The 19,602-nt window shown below is 41.5% G+C and overlaps 1 protein-coding gene across 1 annotated transcript in view; it reads right to left on the reverse strand.

Annotated features, from left to right (window-relative positions):
* sema6cb (semaphorin 6Cb) overlaps window positions 1-19,602 on the reverse strand; it is a 206,640-nt gene that overhangs the window by 94,571 nt on the left and 92,467 nt on the right. The window contains 2 exon segments of the mRNA XM_034102346.2: window positions 696-810; window positions 10,004-10,183. Coding sequence (XP_033958237.2) covers window positions 696-810; window positions 10,004-10,121 — 233 coding nt within the window. The 5' untranslated portion in view covers window positions 10,122-10,183.

The following is a 19,602-nucleotide window of genomic DNA, read 5'->3' on the forward strand; positions in this document are numbered from 1 at the left end:
CGTCTGCCTTAATACCTCTCTGCTTATGACGTTGCACGTTTCTCTCCCTCACATGCCTTTCAATTTCCCATTTGCCCGTTGCCTCGCTCTCACTGGAAAGGAGACCTGAATTGACTTCAAGCTTAATGGACTTTTACGGTGAAATTAAGGTGAAACAAAACAACTACATCTATTATATAAAACCCACGATGAGATCAAATGGATACTTCAGTAGCCTAAACATTTCCTATGCGTCATGAACAAAACAAGGACAAGTGGTCAGAAACATATTTGTTTTGCCTACTTTATCAAAGCAGTCCTTTTAACTTTGATTAGTCTTTGCATTTTCTTTCTTGTATTTCCATCCACGCTGTTATTGTCAGACACCACGAAGGCGTAGAGTACACATTGCGTTTCTTCTGTTTTTACCTTCAACAATGTCTTGCTTTTTTCAAAGAACGTCCTCATGTCCTACTTGTGAAATCCTAATGTGCTTGACAAATACAAAGACTTGCAGCCCTTATACACCATGTACCCATTTGTGTAAAATAATACCTTTATGGGTTATCCCTTTGGAAAGCAAACATGTTATGTGGGCAGCTGAAGAAATGGCCTGCTCCTGGAATTATTTTCTCCAACATTTTAGCCTCACTAAACCAAATACACAAAGCAGCGTCAGATCTTCGGTAGTGGTACACATGTGCGCGCTGACTGACCGGGCAGCGATGTAGAGCATCCGGTTGATCCTCAGCATCCTCTGGAAGTCCAGGCCCAGGCGCACGGTGTCGTTGTCCGACATCAGGCCCTGGAAGCTGGGGAAGAGGTAGGAGGCTGAGGGGGGGAGGACATGGAGGGAGAAAAGGGAAGCAGTTTAATAATCAGGCTTCGTACACTTCTCCATGACCTTTACCTAATTTTCCATGACCAAAATGTTTTATCTTTCTCAGCGGTACCACTGGAACATATTTTAATATTGTAAGCTGGAAAATAAGGTCTGCATATGAAACATGTTGTGTCTGAAACAAATCAAACAGGCTTACTAGCTCCTACAGACTAAAGCCACTGGAGACTAGAGGGCGTGGTTGTAACAATCTCTCACCACCTCAACAGTTAAATGCCATTTTACGTTTCATTACTATACGATACAGTATTTATTATCATTATAGTATTACTATTTCGGCGATTAGATACAATATAAATTATATTTGGTGACATTTCCATAACTTCCCCAGGGCCTGGAATTTGCATTTTGAATTCCCATGACTTTCCCAGGTTTGTAATGAACCCTGAATAATAATAAACTTTATTTATAGCACCTTTCATGTTTGACGCGGACAAAGGCGCTTCACAGAGTATGACGGAAAAGGACAATAACGAATGAGGAACATCATTAAAAACTCGGTATATCACTGAACCATAAAACAATAAAACATGAACAGGGATAAATCAAAAATGACAATTGCCCCAAATTATAAGCCAAATCAAAAAGATAGGTTTTTAATTTACTTAAACAATTGAGGTTGCTGTTCTATTCTCAGATCAAACGGGTTTGGGTCAACACTGTTTTCTTGGTGTCTAAGCTCCTCAGCAAAGGGTCGGCTACAAGAAACGTGTTAGTATGTCCCTTTGAGGTCTTGGTAGACATTTCCTTTATAAAAGCGGTTCTAAAATCATGTAATTATGTATTTTTTTTAGAAATGAAACGCTGAAGAAAATATATAACCTTTACAGTTTGACTAACAACACACCGAGGTTTCAAGATGGGATACTGTACCCAAAAACCCAGAGCCTGCGCTGTATGCTAATGTGCTCTTGTGTAGGTGGATGAGCAGAGGAGAACACAGCATCCAAAGTTACAAATTAGATGGTGGTGTCAAAGAAGTCAGTCTGATTTAAATAAACGACTCCAGGAAAGCATTTCTTAACGGACGCGTCTGGGGGCTGTGCCAAAAAGAGACGAGGAAACCAAATCATCTGGATGTTTGTCTGATGAAATCTTATTTAAAAAGCACTCCTGTATCTCCGAGGTGATTAGACTCAACCTTGGGGTTGTCGGGAATGCAATTTAAAACCTTTCACCTGAACAAACCGCCTGGGAAGACCTCAACACAGAAAGAAAAGCCAGGTCTATAGAAATCAGGTGCATTCACACAGGATGCAGGAGCAGGAGCTACTAGCCAACTAGCTTGATTTTCATTTGCCCTTCATCCTGCCGCGCATTTTAATGTAATCTTGCCTTTTTATATTCCAGCAGATTAACGTACGGGAGGGATTTAGACAATGGAGTCCAGCGGTTAAATAATGACAGCCAGTCCGTAGATAGACATGTCTTGCAAATGTTTGATAACAAAAGGATGCTCCAGGCCGAGTACTGGCACAAGGCTGCCTTTCACGTCGGACTTCCACTGCCGTTTCCTTTCCATCTGTACTCCACTGTATTAAATGCCCTTCAGCTTTCTTTCTGACCGTGCTGAATTAGCAAAGCCTGAAATACACCACACTTGGTCTCTCTACAGGGAGCCGTATGTGCCCCCCCCCCCCCCAATGCCTGCTCTCACTTCGACTGCTTAAAGAGTGAGAGTGGACCCCGCTGTCTGTCTGCTGAAGAGACTCTGCCTTCCTCCCTCTGGCAAATGGGGATTTCTCTAATTACTCTGCAGCACTTTCACTTCCTTTAAGGGCTCTGGGGTCAGCTGGAGCACTGCTCAGGGCAGCACGCAGGAGCAAAGGCTGGCGATGGTGCCAAGGGTTACCTCACATTACTGCCTCTGGAAAAACATGCCGGCCAAAGGCTGAATCAAATCTCAAGCGTATGTCCTTAAAGAGTCCTATCCTGCTGATGTTCAGGTGTATATCAGTATGTAGTGTCTCTACTTTAAAGAGTCCTCTCCTGCTGGTGTTCAGGTGTATATCAGTATGTAGTGTCTCTACTTTAAAGAGTCCTCTCCTGCTGATGTTTAGGTGTATATCAGTATGTAGTGTCTCTACTTTAAAGAGTCCTCTCCTGCTGATGTTCAGGTGTATATCAGTATGTAGTGTCTCTACTTTAAAGAGTCCTCTCCTGCTGGTGTTCAGGTGTATATCAGTATGTAGTGTCTCTACTTTAAAGAGTCCTCTCCTGCTGATGTTACAGGTGTATATCAGTATGTAGTGTCTCTACTTTAAAGAGTCCTCTCCTGCTGGTGTTCAGGTGTATATCAGTATGTAGTGTCTCTACTTTAAAGAGTCCTCTCCTGCTGTGTTCAGGTGTATATCAGTATGTAGTGTCTCTACTTTAAAGAGTCCTCTCCTGCTGATGTTCAGGTGTATATCAGTATGTAGTGTCTCTACTTTAAAGAGTCCTCTCCTGCTGATGTTCAGGTGTATATCAGTATGTAGTGTCTCTACTTTAAAGAGTCCTCTCCTGCTGATGTTCAGGTGTATATCAGTATGTAGTGTCTCTACTTTAAAGAGTCCTCTCCTGCTGATGTTCAGGTGTATATCAGTATGTAGTGCCTCTACTTTAAAGAGTCCTCTCCTGCTGATGTTCAGGTGTATATCAGTATGTAGTGTCTCTACTTTAAAGAGTCCTCTCCTGCTGATGTTCAGGTGTATATCAGTATGTAGTGTCTCTACTTTAAAGAGTCCTCTCCTGCTGATGTTCAGGTGTATATCAGTATGTAGTGTCTCTACTTTAAAGAGTCCTCTCCTGCTGATGTTCAGGTGTATATCAGTATGTAGTGTCTCTACTTTAAAGAGTCCTCTCCTGCTGATGTTCAGGTGTATATCAGTATGTAGTGTCTCTACTTTAAAGAGTCCTCTCCTGCTGATGTTCAGGTGTATATCAGTATGTAGTGTCTCTACTTTAAAGAGTCCTCTCCTGCTGATGTTCAGGTGTATATCAGTATGTAGTGTCTCTACTTTAAAGAGTCCTCTCCTGCTGATGTTCAGGTGTATATCAGTATGTAGTGTCTCTACTTTAAAGAGTCCTCTCCTGCTGATGTTCAGGTGTATATCAGTATGTAGTGTCTCTACTTTAAAGAGTCCTCTCCTGCTGATGTTCAGGTGTATATCAGTATGTAGTGTCTCTACTTTAAAGAGTCCTCTCCTGCTGATGTTCAGGTGTATATCAGTATGTAGTGTCTCTACTTTAAAGAGTCCTCTCCTGCTGATGTTCAGGTGTATATCAGTATGTAGTGTCTCTACTTTAAAGAGTCCTCTCCTGCTGATGTTCAGGTGTATATCAGTATGTAGTGTCTCTACTTTAAAGAGTCCTCTCCTGCTGATGTTCAGGTGTATATCAGTATGTAGTGTCTCTACTTTAAAGAGTCCTCTCCTGCTGATGTTCAGGTGTATATCAGTATGTAGTGTCTCTACTTTAAAGAGTCCTCTCCTGCTGATGTTCAGGTGTATATCAGTATGTAGTGTCTCTACTTTAAAGAGTCCTCTCCTGCTGATGTTCAGGTGTATATCAGTATGTAGTGTCTCTACTTTAAAGAGTCCTCTCCTGCTGATGTTCAGGTGTATATCAGTATGTAGTGTCTCTACTTTAAAGAGTCCTCTCCTGCTGATGTTCAGGTGTATATCAGTATGTAGTGTCTCTACTTTAAAGAGTCCTCTCCTGCTGATGTTCAGGTGTATATCAGTATGTAGTGTCTCTACTTTAAAGAGTCCTCTCCTGCTGATGTTCAGGTGTATATCAGTATGTAGTGTCTCTACTTTAAAGAGTCCTCTCCTGCTGATGTTCAGGTGTATATCAGTATGTAGTGTCTCTACTTTAAAGAGTCCTCTCCTGCTGATGTTCAGGTGTATATCAGTATGTAGTGTCTCTACTTTAAAGAGTCCTCTCCTGCTGATGTTCAGGTGTATATCAGTATGTAGTGTCTCTACTTTAAAGAGTCCTCTCCTGCTGGTGTTCAGGTGTATATCAGTATGTAGTGTCTCTACTTTAAAGAGTCCTCTCCTGCTGATGTTTAGGTGTATATCAGTATGTAGTGTCTCTACTGGGACATGTCTCCATGCTTTAAGGTTCAAAAAGCTCTTTATTTTTCTCATACTGCCTGTGCTGCAGCACCTCCTCTTTTCACCCTCTGTCTGAAACCAGAGCCCAGTCTGCTCTGATTGGTTAGCTGGCCGGCTCTGTTGTGATTGGTCAACCGCTTAGAGATGTCCCGCCCCTTTAGCCTATCAGGTACAATGCGTCGGAGCACTAGCCAATAGAAGCTCGACTGTTACATAGTGGTGTCACTATCATACAGAAGAAAACAAAGAAGTCAAATGGAGTGGATTTGTTGGGAAATGTTAGCGCTTGCAGACCATTTACATGCACCAAAACCTAATTATCACACTATAAGAAGGGGAAACCCCCAACGAGCAGAATAGGGCCTCTTTATTCAGACCATCATTGCCACTGCATCATTAATCAGCAACTATTTTGATAGTTATTCCGTCATTTTCAGGAGAAATGACCCGAGAGTCCTTGTATCTGATTACAGTGAACTGAAAGTATTTAAAAAGCATTTGGTAGGTCATCTGGAGGACAGGGAGACTGTGGAGGGCCATTTGTAATAAGATTAAGCACTAATGAAAATAAATAGTTGCTGCACTTAATAAAATGTCATCCAGGAATTTGGTGGCCAATGTGCAAATACATATTTTATGAAAAGAACAGTGAACGTCTCGTGTTAATCTTGCAATAGCTGGTTTTTATCAGCTTGAAATAATTAATGAGTTTTGCAATACTCTCTAAATGGTTTCATAAAAAAGCTGTATTAGGGTTTAAATGTCATCATATCTCCTAGAAAATAATGTAGCCTCTTTGTGAATATGTGTTATAGTATACGGCAATATAGTAATGTACATAAAAAGACGAATGAAATACACTCTGTAAATGGCAAAGTCAAACCGTACACCCTTTTTATAGGTCCCTTATGCCTTAGCTCCACAACAAATGGGATTAATTCACCATTCAAAAGAGATTAGTTCTTTTCAATGATCACGGAGTAGATCCATCGTGTGTTAGTGGAAAGTCTAATTGTTGTATTATAGTGTAAATCAAAAGTTCATGGCAAGTGAAATTGTCCGATTCTGTCTTTAGTTGCGACAAAAAACGTATAATATACTTTATAACTTTGCCCTTCACATCACAGTTTGACATTAATCGTCAGGACATGGTTTATGGAGCTGATGCACTGAGAATGACATTCTGGGGAATAAAGCGAATACTAGAAAATGTGTTTTTCTCATATGTCCCTGAAATGTCTGACCTTGAGTATACTGTCTTGTATCCGTTAGGGCTGCACGATATTGGAAACAACTGACATTGCGATATACATACCGGAATTGAAGAAAAGACCGTATTTTTCCCCCGCAAACCATCCTTTCTTGAACTTTAATGCTAAACAATTGGTATTTTTTTAACTATATTCAACCGGATGAAGGATTTTAGTCACGGACGTCTGGATCTTAAGTTCAGAGCAACAAGCTGAGCTAGCTCGGTTAGCAGCGCCAAACTGCCCTGGAGAAACAGCAAAATAATTGTAACATGACGTGTTTGAGTTAATTTGCCTACTTAATATCGCAAGTCCAAAAAAAAAAAAGGGAAAAAAAGAAAGAAAAAAAACTTTTTTTCTTTGTTTTTAATCGCACGTCCACGCAATGTGAATATCGCGATTATCGTCACGACACGATATATCGTGCAGCCCTAGTACCCGTGTAGTTTATCACGAAACAAGCGAAATTCGTCTCCTGACGGGGGGAGGAGCACCTCTTTGCTATTTTTGTAAGGATTAGCGGAGGGGAAGTTTGGACTGCTGCAAACATGGTAGAATGTGCAGTTTTTGGATGTAAACCGGGGGTACTTTCCTCTCTACCACAAACAAACCAATAGACATTACGTTTCTCAACCACCAACGCTAGTTCGGCCACTGCCAGTTACAAGCTAGCAAACATAAACAAATAAAGGATGCTAACCAAACACATTACATTTGTCTGCTAGTCACCCGTTTTGTTTCCAACTCTTGAGTCAAGCATGTGTGGCTGTATCCCTAAGATCTTTCTTCTAATGGAGAAAATAGTCCAGAATCGCAGAACTCTTTGATTTGGAGCTTCAAGATCACAAGCATTCCCACGTGGAGTAACATTCCTCAAGAAGGAGAAAGAGTTGATGTGATTGCAGTCTTTTTTCTGAGATAAGTGAAACCTTTTTTATTGTTGGGAACCATTTAAAGACAGCACGAATCATAGCGGAGTAGTCTTACTTCAAAACGTGCCTGGAGGCAGACTTTAATATAAGATCCAACATGGCAGCAGCTTCTTTTGCCAGCAACTCCTGCATTATTATCTATCTTTCTTGCCTCCAACAGCCTCTGCAGTCACAGGAAAGACAAGCTGCTGAGTCGTCTGTCCACTTCCAGAAAGAAGTAGTGAGTATTGATATTATAGACTTCGTCCCCATGAAGTACCACCATTCATAATGGACGTCTGGCGGAGATGTGCGGGACCTCGTGCCCCGCTGTCACCTGCTGGAACCAGAGGTGATAAATTGCTCTCATTACACCTGGGATGGAGCTCCACATATAGCACTATTAGCGCAGCTATTCCTGCTAATGGTTGCGTTACTCTCTTCCAGATAGATCAATTACAGTGTGTGGGCCATGGTCTCGGCCACCTCTTAAATCAATTATGGGCCATTACATTTAGAGCCGGGACCTTAACGTGGACCTCCCCAGCGATTGGGTGCCAGGGTCCGATGAAGCGGTTTCTTCAGAGTCCCAGACGTCCAAGAAGCAACTCAAACTCTTATCTCTGCGGCTGCTGAACTCTCTGCAGCTAGAAGGGCTGAGCGATACTTCGTCATCAGCCTTTATCAGGTGGTTAAAGTCCCCTAGGTGTATTGGGGTTAGGTCCCCACAGGCGGGTTTTGTGAGGTTGTGCCCGTAAACTAACCTTAGGTAGGAGGCAGAGTTTCAGTAAGCCAGTAATTACGGGACGTCGACCGGTAAAATATGCTGAAGACCGGCGAATCTAAATCTCCAGCTAACATCAGAAAACTGAATACGTCTGAGCATTTCTGTCTTTTTTTGTTACAAATTCCCCAATTCTGGTCAAATATAGTTAAAAAATAAGTTTTCCCGACTAAATACAAGATCTCATTTCAGAGTTCCCGTTAGCCGGTAATTACCGGACTATGACCGGTAAAATATGCTGAAGACCGGCAAATCTAAATCTCTCCGGTCAAAATAATTTCCCCTTAGTTGCGCCACTTATGTGACAAGAAGAGTATGTGACAGACAAGAATAGTCAACTCTAATGTCTAACACGTAATGTGGAGAAAGAGATGTCCTGTATGGGTTGATTGTGCGTTGATCTGTTGGTAATGCCTCGGGGTTCCGGTGGGCATGTAAACAAATGCATAATGCTATACTTTGCGGCCTCACCCGGTTGCATAGCGACACTTATTGTTTAGGTGTCTTTTAATAAGCAGGTAGTCATATCATTAGCTATAACTCGCTGGATCACATCGATATGGACATAAACGCGAGTGAAGTCTAATCTGACGGGAGAGAGAGGTCAGACACGCAGCTCTGCATGATCACATGCAGCGGTGAGCGGAACAAAACACACTTCAGGTTAGAATAGCACACGTAGCTATTTTAATGACCTCTCAAACTACCGTAACTAGTTATAGATATGTTTAGTTTGACTGTCGGGTCACTCATTACTGATCCGCGAGCTGCACGATACTGACGGCCCTATTCTTTTCAAAGGGGCTTTGCTAACATTTACCGTAATGTGGTACAGTATATATCAATGACTGTGAACATGTAGTTTGCCCTAGTAGGCGGGTACCAAGGACAACATGATCCAATATTGCCTTTTTAATTCTGGTCTTTGTTGTGTTCGCACAATTGTATTGACAACAAAACAAGAGTTGCGGACGTAGAGACGTGGGTAACTCATTCAGGAATTCATCTCGTGTCTGCACCAGAGTCAGTTTGTCAGTTTTCAAGCCAACCCAAAACCCAACTGGGACTGAGCAGCAGCATCCTAAATAAGCATTTTATAAACATCATTATATTACACTTTAGTCACTTGGTGTGTTACCTTTGGACCAAACCATTGTGGAGACAATGGATGAAAATGTTGTCTTAATAAATGAACTCAAAGTAGCAATAATATATCAAAATATTGCGAACAAGGAACTGTTTAGGAACAGACCCTCATTACAGAAGCAGATTCAAGCCATTTGTCTCTGGAAAAACAACAACATACGAGTTGTTCAGAGAAACAATCGAGATAAAGGAGCAAACACATCCAAAATAAACATTTGTATAAATATCAATATATCAAACTTGGTGTGGGATGGTTTGTTTTCTTGGGTAGAAATAATTGTTATTGGGTTTGCTGTTTCGTTTAAGTTAAAGTGTAACTAAAGTAGAGTAGTATATCAAATAAGGTCTTCTTATTTGATATACTACTTTGCTTTAGAGTAACATAAACACAATATGTCTTTGTAGGATTACTCCCTCCCTCAGCTTCGATATGCTGATATAGTTCCTGACTTTAAACATCCACACCAAAGGGAAGGAATACATATATCCCAGCCGTTTTCTTTGGTACCAACAACAGTACCAAAGAACTGTTTTGGTTTAACCTTATAATTAAAGTGTCACTAAAGTCGAGTAATACATCAACATATGTCTTCTTATTTGATATATTATTTTGCTTTAAACACAATATGTCTTCTTCTCTAAACAGTTAGGATTACTGTCCCTCAGCTTTGACTGGAACATGGGTTTTCTTGCCGATATAGTTTCCTGATTTTAAACGTCCAAACCAAAAAGGGAAGAAATAAGAAATCTATCCCCGCCGCTGAATAAACCTCCCGCTGCGAACATGCCCTCGAAACACACCGGCTGCTATAAGCCTCGCTCCCGAGTGATGATGTTATGCCTTAGCGACCCTCGATGTACATTACGTTTTTACTCCTGCAACCAGTATCACCATGGCAACCCCTTTTGAAACAGATTTCTGTTGAACTCACACTCTCTGCCCACGATGCTGATGGGCTCCAGGTCCTGGGGGAAGGGCGTGCCTCCGGAGGACAGCTGAGGGAGGAAGGAGGCCAGGGTGAGAGCCAGGAGGAGGGGGGGGGGCCTCATGGTGGCAGACGACGATGAAACCTCACCAGAAACACATGTCCCGCAGATCAATCACCTCCCACCTGCAGAGAGACCAGGGCGAGGACACGTCAATGTACAGGACAAAGAAACCTTTCAGTTTGTGTGTACAGAGGGATCAAAATACTGCTTCCCACAAGCCCAAATATAAAAATACATTAAAATATGTATATCCTATATATACACACAAAACAAGGCAAACCGCTTGAGCCTATTCTAGAAGATGGAGAATATTAGTTCTCCTAACCATTGGGTTAGTATATCGAATTAAACCACATTTGATATACTTTCACTGTTTTTAATAACCCTAACAATTTGCATGCATTTAATTTTTTGGTTTCATACGTTTATATATTTTTAAAAGTAGAGTGCTTTATTATCGTGTATTCTAACTTATTGAGTGTGCCCCTTTATAGATATGCTATAGATGTATTTCTTTCTACAGTTGATATGTACATATTTAATGTTAATACATATGCTACTGTGAACAACAATAACCCATACATCAAATCTAAAACAATCTAATTTATTGATCACAAATTGTAAATTGTTTCGTTACAGCAGGATGTCAACAAGGTATTGCACATGAGCCAGTAGACATATATATCTCTAGAATACAGAATATAAAATATACTGTGATAGACAGACCTACTACTAAAAGACAAAGGATAATATATACTACAGTACATTATACAAGTGTGAAAAGTAGTTATTCAAATACAAATCTAATCTCAAGCGGTTTAACGAGGACATTTCAACAATTAGCAGCAGCATGTTAGAGGTGGCAGCTAAGTTCCTATTAGCATGCGGCGCCTTACGGAGGACAACCGCCTCATTTCCTGCCAAGCAAAGTCTCTCACAGGTGGCTTGGCACAATTAAAAACTCGCCTACACGGAGAACGCCTTTTCACCCGCTCCCACACCGGGCCTGAAGGCATCGCTAATTACTGAGGTTAAAGGTCAGAAAGGGAGGAATGGAGACGTGTCCGAGCCGTGCTGTACCCAACCTCTTACTCAATGCATGCTAGGACCGGTTATGGCTCTCTAATGTATGACGCGGACGATTATAAGTGGTTTCAGAATTAACCGATGGAGGGATAGGAAGGAAGGAGAAGTAGATAATGGAGATTGATGGACACAATGAGTTGCAGTTGTTAAACCCATTAATTGTAAAAAGTATAATAAGAAAATACTCATCCAGGAAAGTATAAGAAAGGGAAAAGCTAATAATTAGACTTAAAAGCTAGATGGAAATCTGAAATCATACATTTGTCCAATCTAAAATGTGTATTTTGTATTATTTTTTATAACGCACCAAAAATAACGATGCAGAATAGTGGAACATTTGATATTACAAAAATCCAATAATTAAAGGTGGGTAGGTAAGAATGGAGAAACCGGCTCGAGTGCGCTAGAATTTGAAAATACACAGCAGGATAAAATCTGCCACTTCCTCACAGAGCCCCTCCCCCAACACACACGAACGCGAACAAGACCAATGAGGGCACGAGATCAGTGTGTGCCCCGATGGAAGGCTGACAGGCAGGTAGGCCATCCAGTTACTTTAGCCGGCTCAGATGATTGGTCGTGCTTTTTACAGCGCCACGGCTTCCACAGATGACGTTTTTTTAATGTATTTATTGTCAAAGCATTTAATGTATTCATTGCTATCGGGACGTTCAGAGCATTCCATGGAATATAACAAGTGTTTCTGAAGTGAATCACCTACCCCACCTTTAACCGGTACAATTAGAATAAAATAAAGGAGAGACGTCCTGAAACTGTTTAGTTAATGAACTGGTTTGTTGGAGAAAGGCAGATTTTTCCAGCAAACTTTAATCTGTTTGCATGTTTTTGCGATATCCAGCTACATATTAGTCATACCAACAATACATACAATTCCCTCCTTCATAGTGGTTAGCATTTAGGAAAAACTACAATTCGCAGCACTTGATGTGAGACTCCTTCACAGACGTGCACACCATGCAACCTTTCAGAAGACAGTTGGCTGCTGAAGTGATTCATTCATCCTGAAATACTAGACACGCAAAGAAAGACATTGATTTGCATAATAGCAACTCACTAAACAAAGCCACAGTGAAATGTAAAAAAGTGAAAAGAAAGTTAAGAGAAAAGATGAAATGTTACAAAACAGCAGAACGTGGTTGACAGGCGATCTCACAGATGTGGAGACACCTGCATTGATTCAAAGTCACACGCTGTCTTTTCCAATTAATGGCCCTGAGAACAATCTACTAAAACGTGAAGTCAATTCATTGAACATGTCAGAAACAAAACATACAACAATAATAATAATAATATATTCTTTTTTTTTTTCGCACTCATAATAATAATTATAACAAAGTACAAAAAAAAAAAAAAAAAATTCTCAAATAGTCTCCGTCATGTTCAACAGGGTTACTTTTCTGGTCCTCCCCCCTCTAGCATACATTTTCCTTATAAATAAAATATTAGGTCATCGTCATCAGCGACATGTTTGTCTTGTTAATTTTTTACAAAACAATCAGAAATTACTTTTACAATAAATAACAAATGGGATTGTACAGGTCCTGTTCATAACCATTAATGATTTGGCTCCTAGACAATACTTTCCGTTTAGATTGACTTGTACAATATTTCAGTGCAAGTATTTCAAGTTTAATACGTGGGAATATTGAAATTGTACACAAAAAATAATTTCCAAATCTCTTTGATATCCGAGTGAAGAGATTAGAAACAAACGTACTTAATGACTGCAGACTTTAGGCTCCCTCTCCTCTACAGTAGTCCCTCCGTATGTCCCTATTGTCTGTGCTGTGCTGCTTGCCAATGAGACGCGGGCCTCGTGGCTTTTACGTGGGGACAGAAAATAAAGCCAACAGAGACATGAGCGGTCATCAATATTGATAATGCTGCCGTTTACTTTGAGAATTACAACAGCTTATGCGGCCAGCTTTAGGCGATATATATATGAGGACAATATACCTGATGGATTAGCTTCATATGCCATGAGTTGGATGTTTTTCTCCTGCCAAGGAGGACAGCAAATTGAACAAACATATTAAGTTTTAGTGGCATCGCCGCAAGAGACAAATCCATGAAAAACAATCCCTAGAAATGTCAGACATATTCAGGGCTCGAAGGAAGCTTGGTCATGCAAAAACAAAACGGCTGTTCAACGCCGAGCAACGAGTCCTACGTTCAGACATGGAAGAACATTGAGGGAGCGTTATATTCATGTGAGGGAGGAAGATAAATCATTTATTGACAACTTGGGTACTTAGCTGAAGCAGGCAGCCAGCAGACTGTGATGATGCATGCAAAACAAGAGACCACTCATACGCACTGAAACCACTCGTAACACGTCTACTGCAAGCCAAGGCAAACCATGCAGGCTCCTGGTGAATTTCATATCATCCACAGAAAGCCTCACTGCCTTAAAAGGAGCTGCCGTGAGGAACTGCAGGCCAAAGCAGACTCGGGAATAAAGAAGTGATTGCACTTTCATTACAGCATAAGAGAACAGAGACGGAGCAGAACACTGAACAGAGACGACATGTCTGACACAACGGCAACCTCCACTGGCTGACAGCTGCTGAACAACCAGTTAGTCTGCACTGTCGTCGCCTTGAGTCATTTTCCAGAGAAGAGCAACGACACAAAGGGATGTGGCTCAGCAAAGGTGTTTTAAAACCACTTAAACAACCCTCCTTCAAGCCCTCTAACAAAAGGAGAGGAATGCTGAGTCAGGTAAAGATCCGTCAGACAAAGATTGGCGTTATTTTTTAAAACATTGACACACCACTTTACAGACAGATTTATAAGATCATAAGCTATGTCTGAGGGTTCAATAAAACCCCATTAAATACCACGTACATGTTGGTTAACCGAAACACGTTCAATGTTACAAAAGCAATACATTTCTACCCTTGTAATGATGTGTGTGACAACAAAGGACATGGGTATGTTAAGTGTTAAAAGTTGGCTTCAAATGCTCCACAAGATTAATTAAATGGAGCCTATTTTAAGTCATTACAATATAAGTTTAACACAATCTTAGTTGTTAAAATGTAAAAGTTATACAAATAAGAAGTCTGGCTTACATATCGGATAAGAATACAGACGACATATGTTTGTATCAACCGAAATAAGTAAAGAAGGTATATTAATGTATTTTGATATTGATTGTCAGTATTTTCATCAACAGTAGACTTTATGTTTGCACCCAGCCCTACAGTTAAAAAAGCATGTATGGTGCTCTGTTGTGTATGTTAGTCAAAATGACTATATTCAGCAACATCCTGACATTTCAATGCAATGTATGTCCGTATTAAAGTTTAAGGCTCTGATTTGGTTCTGTTTCAGCTCCGTCATCGTCCCGAGAGAACAACTGGCTTCTCATTCCTTTTGACCTTTTCACAATAGAGCCGAAACACACCTGAAGTCCTGAAGCTGCCGTGTGTACCTCACATGCAAATGTGTCAACAATGCATCCCCCCTCTGGAATCCTGAACTTTCTTAATCTAAACTAAGACAAAGTCTAATCCGTTAATGCCTTTCTGTTGGGCCTGAGGAGCGAGTGGACAGCTGTCGAAGGGAAATAAGCCAACGCTTATCTCATCTGGTGATCGCTCTGTGTTCTGGGGTTTGGATGGGAGGGCTCGGATCATTTTGTTTTAATGGACTGGACTTGTTAAGCCATCTGGGACATTGGCAGTTGGGCCTCTTCGGAGAAAAGGGGATTTCTGGGACGCTGGCATGCCATTGATCATCTGACAGTCATTTGGATTAACAAACAGTGAGGCGTCTGTGAGTTGAATGGATGTATCCAGAGGGAATGTTGGAGTCTCAAGCCCTTCAATTGTTTTAAAGAGGACACATTGTGCTGATGTGCAGGTGTATATCAGTATGTAGTGTCTCTACTTTAAAGAGTCCTCTCCTGCTGATGTTCAGGTGTATATCAGTATGTAGTGTCTCTACTTTAAAGAGTCCTCTCCTGCTGATGTTCAGGTGTATATCAGTATATAGTGTCTCTACTTTAAAGAGTCCTCTCCTGCTGATGTTCAGGTGTATATCAGTATGTAGGGTCTCTACTTTAAAGAGTTCTCTCCTGCTGATGTTCAGGTGTATATCAGTATGTAGTGTCTCTACTTTAAAGAGTCCTCTCCTACTGATGTTCAGGTGTATATCAGTATGTAGTGTCTCTACTTTAAAGAGTCCTCTCCTGCTGATGTTCAGGTGTATATCAGTATGTAGTGTCTCTACTTTAAAGAGTCCTCTCCTGCTGATGTTCAGGTGTATATCAGTATGTAGTGTCTCTACTTTAAAGAGTCCTCTCCTGCTGATGTTCAGGTGTATATCAGTATGTAGTGTCTCTACTTTAAAGAGTCCTCTCCTGCTGATGTTCAGGTGTATATCAGTATGTAGTGTCTCTACTTTAAAGAGTCCTCTCCTACTGATGTTCAGGTGTATATTAGTATGTAGTGTCTCTACTTTAAAGAGTGCTCTCCAGCTGATGTTCAGGTGTATATCAGTATCTAGTGTCTCTACTTTAAAGAGTCCTCTCCTGCTGATGTTCAGGTGTATATCAGTATGTAGTGTCTCTACTTTAAAGAGTCCTCTCCTGCTGATGTTCAGGTGTATATGTAGTGTCTCTACTTTAAAGAGTCCTCTCCTGCTGATGTTCAGGTGTATATTAGTATGTAGTGTCTCTACTTTAAAGAGTGCTCTCCAGCTGATGTTCAGGTGTATATCAGTATCTAGTGTATCTACTTTAAAGAGTCCTCTCCTGCTGATGTTCAGGTGTATATCAGTATGTAGTGTCTCTACTTTAAAGAGTCCTCTCCTGCTGATGTTCAGGTGTATATGTAGTGTCTCTACTTTAAAGAGTCCTCTCCTGCTGATGTTCAGGTGTATATCAGTATGTAGTGTCTCTACTTTAAAGAGTCCTCTCCTGCTGATGTTCAGGTGTATATCAGTATGTAGTGCATCTACTTTAAAGAGTCCTCTCCTGCTGATGTTTAGGTGTATATCAGTATGTAGTGTCTCTACTTTAAAGAGTCCTCTCCTGCTGATGTTCAGGTGTATATCAGTATGTAGTGTCTCTACTTTAAAGAGTCCTCTCCTGCTGATGTTCAGGTGTATATCAGTATGTAGTGTCTCTACTTTAAAGAGTCCTCTCCTGCTGATGTTCAGGTGTATATCAGTATGTCGTGTCTCTACTGTGACATGTGTCCATGCTTTAATGTTCAAAAATATCTTTATTTTCACCCTCTGTCTGAAACCAGAGCCCAATCTGCTCTGATTGGTTAGCTGGCTGGCTCTGTTGTGATTGGTCAACCACTTATGGCGCATTTCCACTACACGGCCTCGCTCGGTATGGCAAGGCCTCGTTAGGACTGACTTTATGGCGCATTTCCATTACAGTTTAGGAACTGGGGCAGTTACTATAGTAACGCAGTGTAGGCGGAGCCGTGACGTCATCTTCAATGAGAGCCCCAGAGAAACAACACAGCTGTTAGCTGTTAGCACTCAGAGCTCACAGCTCCTCATATCTGTTCAGAAACTAGACACAAGTTAAACAAGTACAAACCACAGACTGCCTGTGACATGGCGAATACAGTCGCTGGTTTATTTATGTCTGTAGGTCGTTGTTGTGAGTGTGGACGGTCGGAGCATATACTGCGTTAGCTTAGCCAAGCTCCATTCAGAAAACACGCATTTTAAAAAAGGTTTTTCGCCTGCCGTCTGTCTGCAGACTTGTCAAAGCATTAATTCATGGTTTTTACTAACCGGTATCAGTGTGTTGTTACTTCGGCATCATTTTGAAACGTGTATTATAATTAAATCACGGTCAAATATGTTCATCTTGCTGTAGTTGTAGCCCCCTTGCCAGCGATTCTCTCTCTAGTTTAGCATACTCAGCCCGACTCAGCCTGGTTGTTCCTGGCCCTAGAACCACGATTTTATGGGGCCAGAAAAACTGTGAATTAGGACCCGCTAGCCGGTACTAGGCCAAGAGGAAACGCAACCAAAAACGGGCCCCGCACGGCTCGGCACGCTTAAAGCGAGCTCCGCGCTGCAGTGGAAACGCGCCATTAGAGATGTCCCGCCCCTTAGCCTATCACGTACAATGTGTTGGAGCAAGTAAGCAAAGGAGTCCAATGGAGGCATTTCAGGTAGGGGTGTGTGCGTGTGCGTGTGGGTGTGGGAGGGGGGGAGAGAAAACCATTTACATGCACAAAATCCTATTCAAAAATACACTACAGGAAAGAGAAAACCCACAAAAGCACAATAGGGCCTCTTTAAAGCAGAAGTAAGACTTACATAATAAGATAATCTCCTTCTAATGGTTGGCATGGAGGCCAGGACGCCATTTGAATTCACACAAACTCCTTTGAGTAAATGAAAAATACTTCACTCCCATAAAACGTCATATTTAAAACCATAATTTCCAGTTTTTCCTCAATCAACTGCTCTGCACAGTACGCACCTGTCCACTCTCGGGAAGTCTTTCTCCTGCCAGAAACCTGGTGCATAAAACTAAACAGCAGAGCATTAGCCCAATGAAGAATCACCTCCATTATTCCCTGACCCTCATTGGCAGCGAGGCTAATCCACTGGCTTTCGATAGCCACAGAATAGAGTACGCCGCTCACCTCTGTGCACTCGGATATCTCTCAGCCCCATGGCAATGGACATAGTTAAGCCCAACTATCCTCCATTCTCACATATTTGTGGTACACACCGGCCAGTATAATGAGTAAGCGTATCCCTGGACTCCTTGATACATTCAGACACAATTAGCCACGTTAGCCTCTGCTATCTGTGTGCTATATAAACCCATGAATATAGCAATGACAAGTAAAGGTAAGGTGTTATTGTGGATACAAGATTAACGTGTTTAAAGGAATGAGATGCAAAGATGATGTTGTGCTTATAGATATGTCAGGCTGCATTAGTGTCTTCATATCCCCACTGAGCAGCTCCAACAACAATTACTCATCCTTTCTACGCTGAAAAGATATATTTGCAGAAGCTTTGAAAGCAGGCACACATATGGAAACATTTAATATTATTAGAATACGGACGACTTAACATGCATCTGCCATTAGCATAAGGGAATTATAACCGTGTGGGAAGTTGTTTAGATTTGCTTTGTCAGGCCTGTATATGTATTACAAACCTGTCGATTATGATGTTGTTATTGTCAGGACAACCACATGCGAATTAATTGTGACGGGGGAAAAACAACCCATGATATGAAGGGTGCATGGTGAAACAAATACTTCATTGTTGAGGCCCGAGACATATCGTCCCTTCCTAAAGTGCTTTGGGAAGGTTCATCTCCCTGCAGTCCCATGACACGAATCACACCGCTCAGCACCGGGTTGTTTTCCTCTCGGCGCTCACAACTTCCCCGAGTTGATTGCGCACGGACGCCCTACCTGACATTCATGAATAACCAATGATGAGAAGAAAAAAACATCCCGAAGGTCTCAGTCGGTGAATACTGCCCATCAATTCTGACCGTAAATATCTGAAGACACATTTGTCTGTCTGGAGAAAGCCTTTCTGTTAGCCAGCAGTCATTTCAACTCTGCACTCAACCCTCTCACACAGGAGGAACTTTGCTAATTAGATTTCCAATGGCTAACCACGAAGATGTCGTCGCAGCAAATTGGAGTTGGGATCAAGGAGCGGTGGGCAATAATTGAGGGACCGATCCCCCGAGGACACAGAGGTGAATCGTAGTGGGCTAGTTTTCAGACAGTTATTACACGGGGTTCAAAGGAGTTCAGTAAAGTGTAGTTACAGCCCTGCTACGATTAGCAATACTTTCAAAAAGATCATTACATTTGATACAGATATGCAGCTTTTAGAGCCGCTCATTTCACTTATTTATTTTTGTAATTCCACTGAAATGATTAAGGTTTAACATCCATGACTCTAACTTTGGAAGTGCTTCCTTGATGGACGTCTTATGAAATTAAATGTTCTTTCAAAACTGCTTCAAACTATTCACTTTTTATAAGAGAGTATACTAACAAAGTGACATCACCCATTGGTTTGGCCCTTTTGCCAGTGCCAATTGAAACGAGACAATGGGTGTTTCTCAATGTCGAGTACGCTTGCTTGGTAGCACATGTCTTCCTAGTCACTTGCTTCAGAAGCGAGGCAAGAATACTTCCTGGCATTCGGTAAACAAAGAGTGGAACAGGCTAGCAAGTGTGCGTCATCTGAGAGGCCCCGCCTTACATTTTCCGCCACAGATTTGGGGAAATTGGTCCGTGCGCAAAGCATTGTGGGGATTTTAAGACAGCGGAGTCTACACATGTGCAGTCTCGAAATGTCTCGCTACGAAGGACGTCGAGCTCGGTAGAATTCCAAGTATGCTGGACATTGGAACAGTCCTTCGGCGGCACTCGATGACGTAGCATGCTTGAAATAGTGGCTCTGGAGC

This window comes from Pseudochaenichthys georgianus, chromosome 16 (assembly GCF_902827115.2).
Source record: "Pseudochaenichthys georgianus chromosome 16, fPseGeo1.2, whole genome shotgun sequence".
NCBI lineage: Eukaryota > Metazoa > Chordata > Actinopteri > Perciformes > Channichthyidae > Pseudochaenichthys > Pseudochaenichthys georgianus.